We start from the raw sequence: 21,186 nt of genomic DNA on the forward strand, positions 1-21,186 counted from the left end.
TGCAGAACGTGGTTGGGAAGCCCACCTGGGGACCCTCCCTTTCCCATCCCCTCCAGGCCCATCATTGGCCATTTGGGGATGGGGCGTGAGGGTCGACATGACTATATAGGGTCATATTATTATTATTATTATTATTATTATTATTATTATTATTATTATTATTATTATTATTATATTTATATCCCGCCTCCCCCCCGAAGGCTCGAGGTGGCTTACATAACCCCATCCCCTAAAAAACATAAGGTAACAATAAAGGTAAAGGTATCCCCTGTGCAAGCACCGAGTCATGTCTGACCCTTGGGGTGACGCCCTCTAGCGTTTTCTTGGCAGACTCAATATGGGGTGGTTTGCCAGTGCCTTCCCCAGTCATCACCGTTTACCGCCCAGCAAGCTGGGTACTCATTTTACCGACCTCGGAAGGATGGAAGGCTGAGTCAACCTTGAGCCGGCTGCTGGGATTGAACTCCCAACCTCATGGGCAGACAGATTCAGACAGCATATCGCTGCCTTACCACTCTGCGCCACAAGAGGCTCTTCAAGGTAACAATAAGTTCCAATAAATTTACAATAGTTGGTGATCAATTGGACCACAGTGGCAACAATGATGGCTTAGTCTAACTCATTTAGTCTCCGCATCCTCAACTATGGGAGGGGAGGTAACACTCTCTACCGCCAGTTTGCGAGGGAGGGGGCTGATCTTCTTTTCCGCCTGGCCTCAACTATAAGCCTGGCGGAAGAGCTCCGTCTTAAAGGCCCTGCGAATAAATGTGTAACAAAGTTTTAAAAATACATTAAAATTAATTAGCTCCTACCCAAGAGCCAGCTTGGTGTAGTGGATAGGCGGGTGGACTTCTAATCGGGTTTGATTCCGCATTCCCCAATATACAGCCAGCGGGGTGACCAAGGGACTGATAAAGCTGTTCAGACCGAGCAGTGATATCAGGGCTCTCTCAGGCTCACCCACCTCACAGGGTGTCTGTTGTGGGGAGAGGAAAGGGAAGGCAACTGTAAGCCGCGTTGAGACTCCTTCGGGAAGAGAAAAGTGGCATATAAGAACCAACTTTTCTTCTTCTTTATTCAGGAAACCCTTCCAGAGCTGTCAAGAAAGTCTGATCTAGTTTATCTTGTGAGAATAAAATGGAGGAGAACAACGGGAGCTATTTTGGGTCACCATTAGATGAAGAGGAATTGTTGTTTTGATTTTTTGCTTTTTACTACCCAAAGGAGTCTCAAAGCTGCTGAGGGAGAAGAGTGGGGTACAAAGTAAATAAAACGAAATATATGTTTGAGTTGTGACAGAGAGACAGAAGTTCTCAGTACCACAAATTAAATGCCTGTATATTGAAGCAGTCTGTCATGGAACGGCCTAAACCAAAGATTTCTCCGATGTGGTTCTATTGACCTGGAGTGAGAAGTAAGAACTGCTGAACCCACAGAGAACAGTAATCGCTATGCTACTAACTTTAGCATTTACACAAATAGAAAGCTGACAAAGAAGTCCAGCCCAAATGGATATTTTTAAAAGCTATGGGGATTTATCAAAAGGTGACTGGAGAGGGAGGTAAAATAAACAGGGTCAAGTTTTGTCAGGATTCTGAGAAGCTATTTAAATTGACAAGAACTGAACCCCGCCGATAAAATGAATCACAGCTTTAGGTCAAAACGGATGGGATGAGTAACACAGAATCCCACAGGGATTTCGGTCAAATGAGGTGTCACCAGTAATGCTGAACCCCCACAAGAACTTTCAGAAGGATGGCAGATAAGAGCTCAATTCTGAAGCACCCTCAAGGTCCCGGTCCAGATTTGGACTGCAGCATGGTGGGGAAGGGGCTTAAGGCTCCCCCCTGCACCATAATGGCCCCAGGGGTGTTATTTGCCCTGTGGGAGTTTGCACATGCAAGTATTTAGATTTTGTAACCTAATCCCCCTACCCAAAGAAACACCACCTTGATGAGGAGAAAATAGGCTAAAGAAAAGAGTGGTTATTTGGGAAGAAGGGAACTCAGCCTCGTCAAATCCTGAAAACATACAGAATTCTCATTTGCCATTTCCTGCTTGCCTTTCTCCCCAAAAAATCTGGAAGGTAAGGAGAATCCTGAATTATCCTTCCTTCCTGTAGTTCTTTGCAGATGCTCACTTCTACCACCGAATACAGAAGGCACAATTGAAATCAAGAGGACACTAGTTCGCCCAAAGAGAGGTACAGATAACTTCCTCAAACAACTGAGAAGCCCTCCTACCCAATTTTATAGAACTTCCTCGCACTGTCACATACCTTAATCAATCCATCTCTTACAATTCTAAGAGATTACAATGCAAAAGTTGGCTTGAAACTCAACATCAAGAAAACAAAGATCATGGCATCCGGCCCTCTCAATTCCTGGCAAATAGATGGGGAAGAAATGGAGATAGTGACAGATTTTATTTTCCTGGGCTCCAAGATCACTGCAGATGGGGACTGCAGCAAAGAAATTAAAAGACGCTTGCCCCTGGGGAGGAAAGCTATGGCAAATCTAGACAGCATCCTAAAAACCAGATACATCACCAACAAAAGTGCGTTTAGTCAAGGCTATGGTCTTCCCAGTTGCAATGTATGGCTGTGAAAGTTGGACCATAAGAAAGGCTGAGCGTCAAAGAATTGAGGCTTTTGAACTCTGGTGCTGGAGAAGACTCTTGAGAGTCCCTTGGACTGCAAGGCGAAAAAACCGGTCAGTCCTAGAGGAGATCAGCCCTGACTGCTCCTTAGAAGGCCAGATCCTGAAGATGAAACTCAAATACTTTGGCCACCTCATGAGAAGGAAGGACTCCCTGGAGAAGAGCCTAATGCTGGGAGCGATTGAGGGCAAAAGAAGAAGGGTACGACAGAGAATGAGGTGGCTGGATGGAGTCACTGAAGCAGTTGGTGCAAACATAAATGGGCTCCGGGGAATGGTAGAGGACAGGAAGGCCTGGAGGATCATTGTCCATGGGGTCGCGATGGGTCGGACACGACTTCGCACATAACAACAACAACAATTCTAATGACACTTTTCTTCATCAAACGGAAATTTACCCACCCAAAATGCAGCATGGTTTTCATTTATTTAGTTTATCTCAGCGTGGTAATGTTTCAAAACGAGAAAACTGAAAATATGTTAGTCCTGAAAATCTTTCATTAAACAAAATGTGATTATAGACTGAAAACACCCTGAACCATGTTTCTTGAGATACTTAAACAGTCAACTTCATTACTTAAGAGACTGAGAAGGCCACTCAAAACCTGGAACAAACCTTGAGTAAGGCTTGGCTTCCAGAACCAACCATTTCTGGGGATCCCTCTAAATTTTAAATTATGGTTTTGGATTTCATCAAGTTTGGCCTCTAGCTTTCCTATACCCGGAGGGCAAGCACTAAGTATCTCAAACCAAACTTTTCAATGGAAGTTGAATACAGCAGTCCGTCAACCACCCATTTTTCTTTCTTTAAGACAGATAGGCTGTCCATTAATACAGAGGAGTTAGAGCAGGTTTTCTCAACCAGGGTTTTCTGAAACCCTAGGGTTTCTTGACGGCCCTGGAAGGGTTTTCTGAATGGGTGGGAATTAATTAATCCTTATCCATGGTTTCTCTTTATATTCATGAAACTGCCCCTGGGGTGGAGCAAGTCCAGCTGTCCAAGATGGAATAGGGCCAACATCCTGATTGGCCCGCTCCAAACAGCTCCCACCCGAGCTGCCCCTGGGTCCAGGAAGGCTTTTCGCCGGCATGCCTGGTGAGGAGGGGCCTCTCCGCTGCCCCTGCGACATGGCAAAAGACCTTCCCAGATCCTGGGGCGGCTCTCCGCCGGTGCGCCCGGCGGCCAGGGACCTCTCTGCTGCCCCTCTCGCCAAGAGGTTGCTTTCTGCCGGAGCAGCTCTCCAGCTGCAGAAGCCAACGACGTGACGAGAAGGTAGGCTGTGGGCGGGGGGGGGGTGTTTCCCCCTTCTCCTTCCCTTCCCCTTACCCCTTCTCCCTTTTCAAAGCCCAGTTTTTTAAAAATGGGCTTTGAAGCTAGTTTTTATATATTTTAAATATTTGTTAAACATTTGTTGGGAGATATGACCATATATGGTCACATTGACCCACCCTCCCCCAAAAGGGCCAATGATGGGTCTGGAGGGGGTGGGAAGGGGAGGGGCCCTGGGTGGGCATGTACACAGCTCTGCTTCCCAACCATATTCTGCACACTCTGGAGTTTTTCAAAGCTTGAAGAATGTTTCAAGGGTTTCTCAACAATAAAAAAGGCTGAATTAGCGAATGTAAAGGCTGCCAGTAATCAAGGAAACGATTGACAGCAGGCCTGAGAGAGACCCATCTTGGTCCATAGTGCTGAGAATAGCCTGGGCCATCTTTAGTTGAGAGCTGAAGGTGACAAGCTATAGCATTCCCTCACTCCTCTGGTCCCGTCCTGTCCTTCCCAGTCCTAATTTGTTTCTAGGTTCCAGTCCGGTTTCATTAATCTGTTTTTGTTTTTGTCCTCTTCACTGGGTGGATATTGTACTTCTAGGAAAGGCTGCTATCAATCTTTTGGTGTGAGTACCTTCTTGAAGCAACTGGAACAAATGTAGATGTACCACAAAGCTTGACTGTAATGTGACAGTACTGTGAGGAAAAAATATGCAGCAGATTTTGGATCACAACACTGCTTTTATTATTGTCTCCATTTAATTTTGCCCAGATGGTCTCCACAGGGCTGCCCATTTTCAAAGTGAAAAGAGGCTGCATTGGTCCAAAGCAAAATCTAAAAACAAAAGCCACCATTTGAACTTTTCAAACTGCGATTAAGGAGATGCGTCTTAAAGGTAAAGGTATCCCCTGTGCAAGCACCGGGTCATGTCTGACCCTTGGGGTGACGCCCTCTAGCGTTTTCATGGCAGACTCAGTATGGGGCAGTTTGCCAGTGCCTTCCCCAATTATTGCCGTTTACCCCCCAGCAAGCTGGGTACTCATTTTACCGACCTCGGAAGGATGGAAGGCTGAGTCAACCTTGAGCTGGCTGCTGGGATCGAACTCCCAACCTCATGGGCAGACAGCTTCAGACAGCATGTCGCTGCCTTACCACTTTGCGCCACAAGAAGCTCTAGATGCGTCTTAGATCGAGTTAAATTATTCCTTACAGGTAGGACTCAAGACAACTGCCCTTGGAGACTCTCACTTATATGAGACTCCCTGTGTGGAGTGAGGTAAGCAAGGGCCCCCCAGATTCTGCAAACCTTGAGAACGAGGGGGCAATTGCGCAGAATATGGCTGGGAAGCACAGTTGTGTACACCCCCACCCAGGGGCCCTTCCCACACCCCCTCCAGGCTCATCATTGGCCGTTTTGTAAGGCGGAGCAGGTGGACATGACCATATATGGTCATATCACCCAATAAATGTTTAATTAAAAAAAACCCCAAAGGGTAAAGCCGTAAGCATGTCTGGCTTTACCTTTTTGTATTTGCTGCTCCCTTGTCTGCTATAATTTTTTACAGCTTTATAGATCTGTATTACAGAACTAATTTGTATACTGTTTTATATTTTGGATGCCATTAAAGGTTTTTGTATTGTACGGTAAAGGTATCCCCTGTGCAAGCACCGAGTCATGTCTGATCCTTGGGGTGATGACCTCCAGCGTTTTCATGGCAGACTCAATACAGGGTGGTTTGCCAGTGCCTTCCCCAGTCATTACCGTTTACCCCCCCAGCAAGCTGGGTACTCATTTTACCGACCTCAAAAGGATGGAAGGCTGAGTCAACCTTGATCCGGCTGCTGGGATTGAACTCCCAGCCTCATGGGCAGAGCTTTCAGACAGCACTTCGGCTGCTTTACCACTCTGTGCCACAAGAAGCATTTTGTATTGTATTGTAATTTTTTAAAAAAATAAAAAAATAATTAACTCCCACCAATCTGGGAAACCCTTTCAGGGCAACCAAGAAACTCCAGAGCCATCAAGAAACCACAGGGTTTCATGAAACCCTGGTTGAGAAAGCCCGAGAGCACTGCTAATGTACGGGTTTAGGAGACACAGTCCTTCAAATATGCAGGCCTCAGATATTCTATTTTTTTTTTTTTAGAAATTATTACTTGAACCCATTTTGAATCCTGCAATGGCGGAACATCACCAGTCACTCTCTCTCTTACTCCAATATTATTTCAGGAAACCAACAAGATTTTTTGGAGTACTTGATTTCTAGAGGCAAAACTCCCTTTTGTCAGATCCCTGCCCCAAAGGGCAGGAATTGATTTGACCAAGAAAAGTTTGTCTCCTGAACAAATTGCCAAAAACTGCAGACGACCAACAAATGAAACCACAGCAGTGCTGGAAGGGCTTAATTTCGAATAGAATCATCAGTAGTGCATATTTGTGAGTTTTAAAGCATGCCGGTTACAGAATCTGGAGGGAAAGAAGAAAAACACAGCAATATCCACACCTTGTAACTGATAGTTATGCCAATAAAGGTCTCTGATATCTATCTGACAAACACCTGTAAATTATTGGTGACTCAGTCCTTTTCAGATTCCTCAGCTATTTCTTGTTCCGTTAGCTCCAACGATTTATACTGTACATTTCAGCATATTTGTGTCGCTGGTGGAACCTGCAAGTCTGAGAGACGATGCAGGTTGCCTTATAACTAAGCCCTCTCGTGTGCACTGTTGATGGCAGGTAGCTGTATGTCCTTGGTAGAGTTTCATTGCATTGCTATTTGTAGTGGGGAAAAATTAACGAAGCTCCAAGCACTCCTCCTTGAGAATACGCTGATGTTTATTTCAAAGCACAGTTCCTGCTGGGCTGTTTGAATCTACATGATCTATGTACTGGGGCTCTTTTTGTTTTTGATTCTGGGAACTTAGGGAGATTGTAGGTGGGTGGGCAGAAAGGACTATGTTGTTGCTTGGTTCTTGTGGCCCTTTCTTGCATGCCCAAAGGAAATGCAGATTGCCACTTTGGGGTCAAGAGGCAAATTTCTTCCTGGCCAGACTGGCCAGGGATTCTATGTTTTTTTTGGGGGGGGGCATCATCTGGGAATGGAATTATGGTCACTGTGGTGGGCAGATAGTTGTGAATTTTCTGCATTCTGCAGGGGTTGGTCTAGATCAGGAGTCTCCAACCCTCGGTCCGTGGCCCGGTACCGGGCCGCAAAGGCCATAGTACCGGGTACCAGCGGCTGTGCCTGCCTGACCCCCTGCAGCGAGAGGGGGAGAAAGAGGCAGGCGCGGCAGCCGGCACGCCAGCGACGCAAACGCGCACGCACGGTAACTAATACTGCTGAACTAATAATGGGATTCATTATTATAGTCTTCCCCTTGATCAGTTGAGCTGGCAGTGGAGATTATGACTTTCAGCTGACTTTCAGTGCATCAATGGGTCTTTCTCCTCAAAGCACAGACCCCAACCCATCATATGGTCTGTGTGCATGAAAGGGGGTTTTGGAAGAGAAATTACTCTGGGACCATTTCTGCACTGGGAACTTCACTGCCCTGGCTCCCATGCAGAAGCACAAATCCAAGGTGGATGAGGTGCACTGGGCCAAATGCTCCCTCCGTGCAAGAGCAGGAAGAGATGGGGTAACTTGCCTCGACTCAAACTCCAGCCTGCAGCCTGGCACAAAGCCTCCAGTGCAGAAACGGTCAGGGTGAGCTTTGAAAGTTGGTTTGATCTAGTCGTAACGAGCAGTGACATCTAATCTGGAGAACCAGGCTTGATTCCCCACACCTTCACATGCAGCCAGTTGGGTGACATTGGCCAATTACAGTTCTCTCAGAGCTCTCTGAGCCTCATCTACATCACAGGGTGTCTCTTATGAGGAAAAGAAGGGAAGGCAATTGCAAGCTGCTTTGAGACTACTTTGAGTAGTGAAAAGCAGGGTATAAAAATTAGCTCTTCTTCATTTCCATGCCAAAGTCCCTAAATAGGTGGCCATCAGTGACTGAGGAGGGAGGCTTGGAGTAGAAAGGCCATCCAATGCACTTTCTCTTCCAAGTCTCACCAGCTAGCTGACTGGGAGTAGGTTTGGAAATAAACCTGCACTTTACACGCTGGTCCCTGCTTCCTCTCCATGCAGCTGCCCCCAACTGTGTTCTCTACTGCCTTTTCCCTGACTATTATTGTTGCTGCTCCCCCATGCTTTCTGCTGGTATTCACTGCTCTTCCCCTCAGTCACAGAATCTTAGTAAGCATTACTTTGCAATTTTGTATTTTTTTAAAAAATTAACTATCTGGATATTCCTGCAAACCTGGAGATTCTCATCCCTTAATCTGCCCCCTGGCCCAACAGTCAGGATTTTTTGATCCACAATCTGGGGCAAGTTTAGAATTGGCTATCTAGATCATGCACGAGGATTAGTTTCTGAACTTAAACATTTGACAAACATTTCAGCCTGAGTGACTTCACACCGATGGTCTCACTGAACCCTAAACTCAACAAAAACAGCATGAGACAATAAATCACATATTAAAAAATACAAGAGGTCACTAGAATACTTACTGACATCAGTTCCTTCTGGAAAGATTTCCTATCCTTATTGTCTGAATTATTACAGTCTTCTTTCAGCTTCTCCAGCACAGAAGCCACACATTCTGGCTCACTGTCCAGCTCCGCACGGCAGAAAAAAGTCAGTGGCAAGTTGCCATACCCCAAAGCGTCCGCAAATGTGCGCCAGCTGCTAATGTTTTCCATCAACAAAGTCCTGACTGAGGCATATATGTAGGTGAGAAACTTACAAGGCCTCAAGATCTGATCAAGCAACATACTAGTGGTAAGCTCAGGTCCACAAAAATTATTTGGCTTCGTTTTCCCGACGACTAAAACGTTTTTGGTGTGAACAAGGCCAATTTTACCCTGATAGTAACCTATATACCATTCCTTTGTCCAGAGCTGGCCTTTCAGTTTGATTTTCTCTTCACTCAGCAAGCCTATGGCATCCCCTTTCTTATATTCCAAGAGATAATGGTTCTTGTTTTGCCGCACCACAGTTTTTAGCAGTTTCCCGTATTTTAAGCTCGTCACTGGCCGATCGTGGAAAACCGGGTATTTGCTGGTGGTTGCAAGAGGAGACAAGATTATTTTGCCCACCTCGTTCTTCTTCAAGAACCGCCTGGGTCCAGTGGACCTGGCTGTATTTTTGGGAGGCGGCTGCGGTGTTTGGACACAGAACTGCGTCAGAAGGGTATGCTTGTCGTCCTTGACTTGTATTCTCAAGGTGAAATCCGACAGCTCATTAGGGTCATGCGACATGATGGGAAAGATGAGACGGCTGACTTTCCCCAACTTCATTTGGAAGCCTCTTACCATTTTGGCCTGCTCACTGGCCCTTACCTCGTAATTTGTCATGTTTGAAAACATGCATATCTTTAGGTCTTGCGGCCTTGCCAGGGTGAACTGGTGCTTGCCCCACAACTGCAGCGCGACAGGCCCTGTGGAGTGTACCTGCCGCGTCACTTCGGTCACCAAGAGTGTCTTGGGGGCACAATCGTGTCCGAAGATGGCAACCACCGTTTTGAAAGAAGGATGAATATGCTTTGGACCGTAAACTCCAACCGTGATTTTTTTACTGATGTAATCCCAAACAGTGTAAGGGTACAGGATATTCTGCCCTTGGGCTACAACGGCTATATACATACAAGGCTCCAGGTTCGCCAGCTGAACTCGTATTGTGTCTCCATAGCAACAGTTGAGTGGGACTGGTGAGTAGGGCCCATCCTTGATGTCACTCCGCAAGCTCTGCACTCCTACTAGACTCTTGCTCACTAAATCGTTCTTAACTTCTGCTGATATTTTCATTTCCAGGACGATCGGGGTTCTGACTTCCATGTTGCTCAGCTTAATCTCTAGTACAGGACTTATGGTAGTGCATTTGTCACTGTTCAGCTCCAGAGGTGGGTCCAACAGAGCTTTCATGGAGATCTGTTGAGTATCCCCAATGGCTACATGGCCCTGTGGAACCTGAATGTTAATATTAGTGTCCGGAAGCTGAACAGCTCCCCCGGAGCAATCCAGCTTGCAAACTATATTGGTCTCCACAGGTTGCGTCTGTCCCCAACCAAGGTTCTGGCCCAGCAGATCCAAATTATGGCAAGACCTTGCCAGCTTCCGATGGTTTAGCCACGCAGTTCTAAAATCTTCCCTGCTTTGGAACTGTTCAGGGGTTGGGGATTTCAGCCCACTGAAAAAGCTTGATGTTGGATTTTCCGATTTTGCTTGTAGCACTGAGAGCTCCGACAGACTGTAGGAACGCTTGCTTCTGAAAAAAGGGTTGTCTTGTCTGCTTGGCTGTTCAAACTCGAACCCATTCACTGAAGGGACCTCATCAAGATGGTTGTCTACCCTCCCATTAGTGCCAGAACTGGACCCTGTAAACGTAGGCACCCCTGTGTCAAGGAGCAGCACCGTGGCTTGGGAAGAATGTTCTGCAGTCCTGTCGGGAGTCATTTGTATATTCCCATTCATAAAAGGGTTGGTCTGGACGTTATTCAAGAAAGGGTTATTTTTTGCTAAGCTCCACTTTATGTCCGTCCAGTCTCCAAGCAGATCGAGCTCCTTAGCTCCCTCGTCAGAGATTTCAAGGAGATTGTCTATCATTCCACTGTCTGTTAAGGAAGAGTTCCGGTTGTTTACAGGCTGGACGTAGGAGGACGGGATGTAGCCCATCTCTGTGGTGTTGTGAGCATACCACCACTCACCTCCCGAGGTATCTAAGACATAGAGGTGATCACCTTTGGAGAACTTCAAGGTCGTAAAGTTATTTGGGCAGTAGTCCTTGATTGCCACAACCTCCTTTGCATTTCCAAATGATGTAGGATTGTCTCCCATCAAGGCACTAGGAGAAGGCACTGCGAAGCAAAAAGGAGAACATCATGAGCCACTGAAAACAATACAAAGATTTGGCAACAGTGCATAAGATTTATTTATTTATTTATTTATTTATTTATTTATTTATTTATTTATCAATCAATCATACTTCTATACCGCCCTCCCCGGAGGCTCAGGGCAGTTTACATTATAACAGAGAGCAATACATAAAACATGTAAAACTGATAACTAATAATTGTAACCAAATAACAACACAGTATAACAGTAAACAATATAGTAATACAAACAGGTCCAGGGCTTATTGATGGGATTCTGAGGGGGGGGTGGGGGGGAGCAGGGGCCCTTGGTCGCTGACTGATTACGTCTGGTCTCGGCCAAATGCCTGGTGGAGGAGCTCCTTTTTGCAGGCCCTGCGGAACTGTTTAAGCTCCGTCAGGGCCCTGGTCTCCTCTGGGAGCTCATTCCACCAGGTAGGGGCCAGGACAGAGAATGCTCTGGCCCTGGTTGAGACCAGGCAGACTTCTTTAGGGCCAGGGATCCTTAGCTGATTGGAGGCAGTAGAGCGTAGAGCTCTTTTGGGGGCATAGGCGGGGAGGCGGTCCCTCAGGTACACTGGGCCCTGACCGTGTATGGCCTTGAAGGTAATTACCAGAACCTTTAGTCTGAAGTACATTTAGTCTGAAGTACATTCAAGAAGTACATTTGTCTCCTTCTCAGAATCTGCTGCAAATCTTAGAACTGGGGAGCCATAGATACCCCAATATTAGAGAGAGCCCCTCCCCCCCACGAGGAGAAGTGTGTTTACTTAATCTGTGTTTTATTTGCTCCAACATGCAACAGCATCCCTGGCATTCAAGATCATGTTTTATATTATTTTATGAAAATTTTTTACCATCAAAACCCAACACTTATCAAAAAGAGAGAGAAACTACAAATTCCAAAATCGCAGCAATGTCAGCACCGAACATTTTACAATGGCTAGTTCTTATTCTAAAATCTGACAAATCTGACAGATGGTTGGCAATTCCAATGCAATTTTTTCCCATCCCACATATGTGTGTACACAGTCTGCTTATTAATCAACATTGCAGTCCACATGCTTTGCAATCATTTATCTATTCCTGGCACTATCTTCTGTTTTACTACCAATGTAACAAATTCAGGCAACAATTGACTGATTTTTTTTTTTAAATCAAGCCCATCATGTTATCCAAGGAGGCAGTCTCCTAATTATTTGGGGGAAATCAGCTTTAATGGAGACACAATGACAGGGGGTAACTGGGATTCTCCACCAAAGTTTATGGGAATTTTTCCTGTAAGAGAACTCACGGAATAAAGCAGATGAAACTCAGTGGAAAGGTTTTTTTTTTTTAATCAGAAGAGAAATAAAGGGGTAAAACACACATACAAGCACGCTGAAAACACATACCAGGCTAACCAAGACGAAATCAGGGAGGTGAGGGGAGAAAGCAATTTTGGGGAAGGCAATACTTACCAGAAAAGGTCCACTGAGTCAGCCGCAAAATGACCAGCATTTCACAGGGGGAACAGAAAGCCCCTATACAAGTGGGGGTATGCAGAGGATCCAATATACACACACTACTATGGAGCAGAATAACATATTTCATATGGCAAAATGCTCCCTTGGGGTAGTTTGATGTACTAACCCCCAAATAATAACCTGATGGGTTTTCTGGAGATGGACAATGATCTGGATTGCTACCTGGGGTGACCTATAGGTGTAAGTGGTGCTTGATGATCCTGTGATTACCAGACAGCAAAAGCTACCAGGCTTGATAATAGGGCTAAGGGTTGGTTAATCAGGATAAATGGGTGCGGAGAAATGAGGCTGGAAATTGATGAAATTAATATAAGGTGAGGCAGGAGTTTCTTGGGATGCCCACTGAGCCAACTTGGTATGGTGGGTAAGAGCAGCAGCGTTGATTGATTCCGTGCTCCTCCACATGCAACCAACTGGGTGACCTTAGGCTAGTCGCAGTCCTGATAGTAATGTTCTCGTAGAGCAGTTTCTCTCAGAGCTCTCTCAACCCCATCTCCCTCACAGAGTCTGTTGTGGGGAGAAAAAGGGAAGGTGATTGTAAGCTGCTTTGTGACTCCTTCAGGTAGTGAAAAGCAAGGTATAAAAACCAACTCTTCTAAATTATGTGCCTTCCTGGGTTGGATAGAAAGTCATTAGGTGCTCAGCCACTCTTTGTTGTCACCCGCCACGAGCCTTAGGGGAGCAGCGGGCTAGAAATCCAATAATGATGATAATAATAATAATAATAATAATAATAATAATAATAATAATAATAATAATAATAATTTCTTTTGCATTTCCAGCAAAGTGCATATCCACCTATAAGCACTTTGGCTAACAAGAATGAGACCCCATCAATAAAATAATTTAAGTATTGTTCTCTAGAGCTGGCATCGTGAAGTTACAAAGCCATCCCTAACTACTTTTCAGTGATAAAAGGTAAAGGTAAAGGTATCCCCTGTGCAAGCACCTGAGTCATGTCTGACCTTTGGGGTGAGGCCCTCTAGCGTTTTCATGGCAGACTCAATCCGGGGTGGTTTGCCAGTGCCTTCCCCAGTCATTACCGTTTTACCCCCCAGCAGCAAGCTGGGTACTCATTTTACCGACCTCGGAAGGATGGAAGGCTGAGTCAACCTTGAGCCGGCTGCTGGGATCGAACTCCCAGCCTTATGGGCAAAGCTTTCAGACGGCTGCCTTACCACTCTGCGCCACAAGAGGCTCATACTTTTCAGTGATACAAACCATTAAATCCTCTCCCAGGACAGTTTTGAAATATATATATTGTGGACTTAAGTCCTTGTTGCCTGAGAGGATTACACAGCAACTGTTCCGATTTTGTCAGTTTTGTGTAATTATTAACTGATCCCCAAATCCTATTAATATAATCTCTTCTTTGTAGATACTGATACCAAAAGCCTGACTGAAAAGAATTCTTAGTTCAAACTGTTCTCACCACACTACCCGAATCATCATTCTAATCAGATGGAGGAAATCTCTTGTTTGTTCATTTAAATTTGCAAGAATTCAAAGCACCAGATTCCTTAAACACGAAGACAAGCAAGCGTTGGGTCTTCCTTAATAGGTGATGTAAAATTTTAACGTAAATGTCAAGTAAATGTAAAAGATGAATGCAAAATTGCAACATAGGACTGGACACTGAATTGTTTTGATTGAAGCCTGAAGCCTCAGAGGAAAAACTATTTTGCATGGCAAAATAACTGATCTAAACAGTGAAGACTGGAGCATTCACACTTTATGCCACAAGCCGCTCTGGAAGCAGAACTTCACACCACAAACTCCTCTGAATATAACAGGGATTCCCAACCAGGAACTCTGAAGGAGGGTCCTGGGAGCTGTGAAGTGGCGTGATTTTGGGGGAGGGGGTCCGGGCTGTCTTCTCAGCTCCTACTCTTCTTTCCGGCCTACATGAGGCAGAACCACCATAGTAGTAATAAATGAAGGGGGAGGGAGCAAAAGGGAAGATAAGGGTGAGGGTAGTGTTGTCACTTCTGATGAGATGTTGCCAGCTGGCATCACTTCCGGGGCTCCTCAAAGTCCAAAAAATTATTTCAGGGGCTCCTTCATGGTCAAAAGTTTGTAACAGGCTAGTATAAAACTGAACCTCACCTTTAAGTTGTGTGTTAAAACGGGGTGTAATGCCTTAAGCCTGAGCTTTGCCAGAAGCCTCACGAAATTCACCCCTTCAGGCCAGATTTTGTGGTTTGAAAATGAGGGACACCATGACAACCAGTTAAGTGATTCTGAACACTTCTTTCAGTTGCATGTGGACAAAATTCAACGTAACTGAATCATCTCTACATCTTGTAACGACAGGCCCATCGGGGGCATTATGAACAGAAATGTTATTTTCAGCTGAATTGTTTACTTCAGACCATCGTTCAAATGGCTCCCTCAGTAATTTCTTTGATCTCCAGGACCATCCGTTTTTACTATTAAAAAATGACACACTGGTACACTTAAACACAGCGAGTGGAATGTTGTTACACTTTGGGACTCAGCTAAGACATCAAATCACACTACTGTTAGGTTTTTTTAACAGTTAACCTTCTTTAACTTGGCAGCTCTCCCAGCTGCACTGGCCCCAGACTGGAGACTGAATCAAATTCAAGCCCTAAATGGTCTGGGACCCTTGTATCTGTTAGACTGCCTCTTCTGTTATTCCCCTCAAAAAGGCATTAAGATCAAAAGACCAGAACTTGCTCAGGATCCCTGGCTTGAAAGAGGTAAAACTGGCCTCAACCAGGTCTACGACCCTTTTTGCCCTAGTCCCAGCTTGGTGAATTGCTCTCTGTGGTGAGATCAGGGCCCCTCATGACCTTCAACAGTTCTGGAGGGCCTGTAAGATAGAACTGTTCCACCAGACCTGGGGTTGAGTCCAAGAATTTAACATAGAGGAAAGAACTCAGAACCCCCACTAAGAACCCCCACTGACTCACCCATTATAAGCTAACCACCCCCAGTAAGGTTTTTTAAAGAGGCATTAAAAAAATAACGTACTTAAACTTAGATATACCGTTTTTAACTACCGTATGTAACTGTGTAATCACATGATTTATATGTATGTTTTATTCCTTTGTTACCTGCCCTGAGCCAACTGGGAATGGCAGGTTATGAAAATAAAGTTGTTTTTTTTTGTTTTACTATTATTAATATTAATAATAATAATAGAGTTGCTGTTGTTCATATTATTAAAATGTGGCATAGTGGCTACAACCAGAAATCACTATCTGCAGACTATGGCTTGTGCCAGCTGATTGTTGGATCAATTGGATGGTTTGTCAGTTAAAAAGACTTAGAAGAAGAAGAGTTGGTTTTTATACCCCGCTTTTCACTACCCTAAGCCGTCTCAAAGTGGCTTACAATCGCCTTCCCTTCCTCTCCCCACAACAGACACTCTGGGAGGTAGGTGAGGCTGGGAGAGCTCTGACAGGACTGCTTGGTCAGAGCAGCACTACCAGGGCTGTGACGAACCCAAGGTCACTCAGCTGGCTGCATGTGGAGGAGCGGGGAATCAAACCTGGCTCACCAGATTAGAAGCCACCACTCTTAACCACTACACCACACTGGCTCCAACTACTGAGGCCACTGCCCCTTCAGCTGAGGGTACCATGCTCACAATCAGTCTAAAACAAGGGTAGTCAAACTGCGGCCTTCCAGATGTCCATGGACTACAATTCCCATGAGACTTCTTACTGGACATCCCTAAGCTAAAATCATGCTCTAACTATGGTTAGTACACTATGGCTTAGTGTGGTGTCTGCAGTGAGCATATAAATCTCATTGTCCCTTTTACACAGCCATGCAATAGAGGCAAAATCCACTTCTACAGGCAACCTGATTTTGATTCAATATTGTGAGTTGCTTACACAGAAAAAAAAAGCCCCTCACCTTTGACAGAGCTGAAGCTGGTTTCTGAAAATTCATCACTCAGGTCAATCAGTGTCCCCTCGGACTTGCATCGTGGGAGTCCACTGGCGTTAGCGGCACGGATCCTCTGGGCGGCCATCTTGAAATCTACCAGACCATCTTCTCTACAGGACTTGTGGCAAATGTTTTGGCATCAACATTTGGAACCCCCCTGCCAGTAGCAAAAGAGAAAAATGTAAAGAATAACTCCTTCAAAGGTTATTTTCAATTCCGCTATACAATTTACAATACCTTTTCCTATACTAGCCATTGGTGGCTCTAATATTTTGAAAAAGCCACTCTGGGCGGATCGCCGTCTGGGATACCTCTGGGTGTCCGGCCTGCACTTCCGTCTGCACGGACCAAACTCCTGGAGCACCCGCCTCCAGAAGCCGGCCGCGAGGTGCTCAGCCAGCCTCGCGGCCAGATGCTGCCTGGCCAACGAGGAGGGTGCTCCCATGGCATCGTGCCTTCACTGCTGATCAGCCTGCCATGGAGGGCCTAACAGCGGTGCAACCGTTGCCCCACTCAGCAGCGCGCCTACCGCCTTGGCCACTGCACGCCAGAACGACCAGATGTGGGGCCCGTTACCCGTCAGTGTAATGCCCCGCTTGACAGCCGCGCACCCTCTGCCCACCCGCTGAACTATCGGCCCCACCACCAAGTGTTACGGTAGATCGGCCGCCCACTAGGGCCCGTTGCATTCCTGGATGCAATGGACTTGCAGGCTGGTAACAAAATATTTTGCCCTGTGAGCAAACTGACCAAAGAATCCTATTTTATGGCCACAGTTAAAATCTGCTGGCTTTAACTCAGATTCAGGAGGTAGCCATGTTGGTCTGTCATAGAACAGCTAGATTTGAGTCCAGGAACATGATCATCATCACAATCAGTTATTAGATTTCTAAACCGCCCTCCGGAGACTGGCTCAGGGTGGTGTGCATGCACAATTCATCAATAACAAGCCATTAAAACAGTAAATAAGACATTAAGCAATAACTGTACAGACAATTAAAAACCTATTAACAAATTAGGAGCATGTAATTAGTGGCATTGATTGTTGTCTAATCACCCAGAGTTGGTCACTACCGGTAGGTTTTTCCCAGGCTGGGTTTCTCTATGGGGTCTTTTGGCGAGGGAGGGGCCATAGAACCTATAGGGTCACTGGACCCAACCCAAGGCTTAGTAGAAGAGCTCCATCTTGCAGGCTCTGCAGAACTGTGCCAGCTCCAGCAGGACCTTGATCTCCTCTGGGAGCTCATTCCATCAGGTGGGGGCCAAGACCCGAAGGACCAAAAAGATTTGGGGGATATAATTTTTCAAGAGCGTGTTAAGCTCTTTGGAACAGAAGCTGGATACCAACAGGGGGGGGAAAAAACAGTTGCAATTATTCGGATCACATGACTCCATTCTAAATCACCGGATCACATGGCTTCAGTTTGCCCTCCTAGAGAAAGGAAGGCAATTCTAGAGCTGGCAAGCTGACAATCAAATAAGCACAAGGTCAATTTTTCACCAGATGCCTGCAGCTAAAAGCAAGTAACAAGCAGGACTGTTCTGTATCAGTTTGGTACGGTCTGCTACAGGGCTAGGGGGAAAACATACCATCCCAGGGGAGGGAGCATGGCTCAGCGATACGGCATCTGCCTGGCATTCAGAATGTGTCAGGTTCAATTCCCAGAATCTGCAGCTAATAGGATCAGGTGGTAGGTAATCTGAAAGACCTTCACCTGAGAACCACCGGCAATCAAAGAACGACATTAACCTTCATGCCCAAGAGTCTAATTCAACATAGGGCAACTTCAACTGTTACGTGAACACTAAAATTGAGAATAAAAAGTAAGCTGACACCTATTGAGTGGCATACTTGGCTCGTGGAGTATTCACCCATGGTCAAATAATAGGCAGCTAATATCTGACCAGTCAATTGACCAGCAACCTTTCATGCTCGTGGTCTGCCTTCTGCAGATGGGAAAGATTTCCTTTTGAGTGTGAGCTGATCATTTCGATCTGCAAACGTTTTTAAGAATGAATTGTCAAAGGCTTTCAGGGGCAGAGGCAACTGGCTATTGTGGGTCTGGAGGCAGGTATCTTTATAGAGGCAAGAAATGGCAAGATGGGATTCTCTCGGTGGCTTGCTGTCCTCTACCTCTGAAGATGCCAGCTACAGGCAGTGGCGAAACATCAGGGACTAAAATTACTTTTATCCCAAAATTCCTAATATTTGCTCACCTTTATGTTATATACCAGGGGCCAAGCCCATTGCATTCAGGAATACATGGGCATTAGATTAGAGGGGTGGTGTGGAAGAACTCTGCAGATGGCCTCCCCCTTCTCCCAGGACTTAGAAAGTCTGCAGGCAGCTGTTATGGAACTCACCAACAGGGGCAGCTCTCACGTGGCAGGGATCTGCAGCCTCCGAGCCTTGGAGGGAAGTAGAAGGAGGAGGGGGTGGCCAAGGGTGGCGGAACGGAAGGTAATTGGCTGGCCGCTGGAAAGACAGGTAAGCCGGTTGGGGGAGGAGGTACTCAGGGGCGGGACAGCTGCCTTGAGTGGGTGTTAAGCGCTGAGTGGCACTTAAGCCATGAGACACGTTCTTCCTCCAAGGCCTTACCAGAAATATATAGTGGAACAGAAGTGGAACAGATGTTGTATCTTAATCTTATTTATTTGCTTGTTTGTTCCATTTCTAGGCCGCCACTCCTGGCCTGCTGGCTCACGGTGGCTTATGCAATGATGATTCTATATGCCAATTAAGATTTACTGACTGACCACAACTACATAGCCCAGAAAACCCACAGGAGCCAGTTACTATGAATTTGTTATTGTTAGGTGTGAAGTCGTGTCCGACCCATCGCGACCCCATGGACAATGATCCTCCAGGCCTTCCTGTCCTCTACCATTCCCCGCAGTCCATTTAAGTTTGCACCGAGTGCTTCAGTGACTCCATCCAGTCACCTCATTCTCTGTCGCCCCCTTCTTCTTTTGCCCTCAATCGCTCCCAGCATTATGAGCATCAATCGCTCCAGGGAGTCCTTCCTTCTCATGAGGTGGCCAAAGTATTTGAGTTTCATCTGTTATGAATACTTTAACTTTAAAACACCAATCAAACAAACTTCTCAGCAATTTGCAATTGCAAATTAAATCTAAAAGAAGAATTGGTTTTTATACTCTGCTTTTCACTACCCAAAGAAATCTCAAAGTGGCTTACTGTTGCCTTCTGTTCCTCTCCCCACAACAGACACCCTGTGAGGGAGGAGAGGCTGAGAGAGCCCTGATATTACTGAAGAAGAGTTGGTTCTTATATGCCGCTTTTCTCTCCCTGAAGGAGTCTCAAAGCAGCTTACAATTGCCTTCCCTTCCTCTCCCCACAACAGACACCCTGTGAGGGAGATGAGGTTGAGAGAGCTCTGAGAGAAACCGCTCTGTGAGAACAGTTCTAAGATAACTGACTAGTCCAAGGTAACCCAGCTGGCTGCATGTGGAGGAGCGTGGAATCAAAGCTGGCTCTCCAGACCGGAAGCTGCCACTCTTAACCACTACACCAAGCTGTCTCTCTAGCATAGATGTCTATGGGACAAATTTAGAGCGGCGGATAAAATATAAGATACTTCCATCTCGTAGCTGCTTGCCTTCAAACCAAGCCAGTCACCGAGTAGCCGAAGGGCTTTTTCACCATATGGATAGTTGGTATTATGCACGCAGCAAATTATTCTAGGGAAAACGATATTGTGCTAAGTGGTTTTAGGCTTAAATGCTTGGCCGTTCTACCCCAGTGCTTCCCCTCTGTAGCATTTCCCACATTTGCAGCGCCAGCTGGTGTGAAACGTAAGTAGGCCAAACTTCTAGCAGGAATTATGAAATTCTATTAGTAATGCAAGACACACACACGAAACAGGAGCCCTGGAGTTGCAAGCATGTCAGCGTCTAAGTAGTATTTTGATGAACAAATCACACACATGCACAGAGATAGATTCGAGTTCAATAGACCACCAGAATCCATCAGTAGCTTCAGAATAAAAGCTTTAGAGAATCCTGAAAGTTGACTCTCGAAAGCTTATGCCTGAAACATTTGTTGATTTCTAAGGTGCTACTAGACCTGAATCTAACCCAGCCTCTCTCAACTTTTTTATATCATTGAGAACCCCCCTCATACATTCTTCAGGCTTTGAGAAACCCCAGAAGTGGTGCAATTGTGCAGAATATGGTGGGGAAGCATAGCTGTGTACACACCCAGCTGAAGCCCCTCCCCTCTCTGCCCCCTACAGGCCCATCACTGGCCATTTTGGGAGGGGTGGGAAGGCTGACATGACCATATTGTCATATCACCTGATAAATGTTTAACAAATTTAAAAAATATATTAAAAAACCAATTCACTCCTACTCATTCAGGAAACCCTTCCAGGGCTGTCAAGAAACCCCAGGGCTTTATGAAACCCTGGTTGAGAAAGCCTGGTCTGCTGCAGACCAATATGGCTCCCCTCTAAAACACACGCAAAAGGACCTGGATGGCTCAAATTGGATATTTATTTATTAAATTTCTTACCCGCCGCTCCCACAAGGCTCGCGGCGGGTTATTTTTATTGCCTATTGTTATTGTATTGTGCTTTTAGGGGTTGGTTTTATAGAATCCCATAAAACCAACCCCTAAAAGCACAATACAGTAGGCAATAAAAATAAAACAAGAACAGAAAACAAGACTTCCTGGTCGCAGGGGAGGCAAAAGAGGAGGGTCGATAGTGCCCGGTTGTCAACTAGATGTTCCAGGAGGGGGGGGGGGTCCATTGTTCTAATCCCCATTTCTGCCTGTAGTTCTCTTCATCTGTTCTGAAAGTGATCCCAGATGACGAATTCGGTTCCTCAAGGCCCACTGAAACACACAGCCCTTGGGCCTACTGCTGGAGGAAT

The 21,186-nt window shown here is 45.8% G+C and overlaps 1 protein-coding gene across 2 annotated transcripts in view; it reads right to left on the reverse strand.

Moving 5' to 3' along the window:
- Positions 1-21,186, reverse strand: part of SH3BP4 (SH3 domain binding protein 4) — a 69,816-nt gene that overhangs the window by 13,678 nt on the left and 34,952 nt on the right. For both annotated transcript variants that reach the window (XM_077313448.1, XM_077313440.1), the window contains exons 2-3: positions 16,261-16,450; positions 8,487-10,831 (exon numbers count right to left, since the gene is read on the reverse strand). In XM_077313448.1, coding sequence (XP_077169563.1) covers positions 8,487-10,831; positions 16,261-16,378 — 2,463 coding nt within the window. In that variant the 5' untranslated portion in view covers positions 16,379-16,450. The remainder of the gene's footprint in view (positions 1-8,486; positions 10,832-16,260; positions 16,451-21,186) is intronic.

The sequence above is a fragment of the Paroedura picta genome, chromosome 1 (genome assembly GCF_049243985.1).
Source record: "Paroedura picta isolate Pp20150507F chromosome 1, Ppicta_v3.0, whole genome shotgun sequence".
Lineage (NCBI taxonomy): Eukaryota > Metazoa > Chordata > Lepidosauria > Squamata > Gekkonidae > Paroedura > Paroedura picta.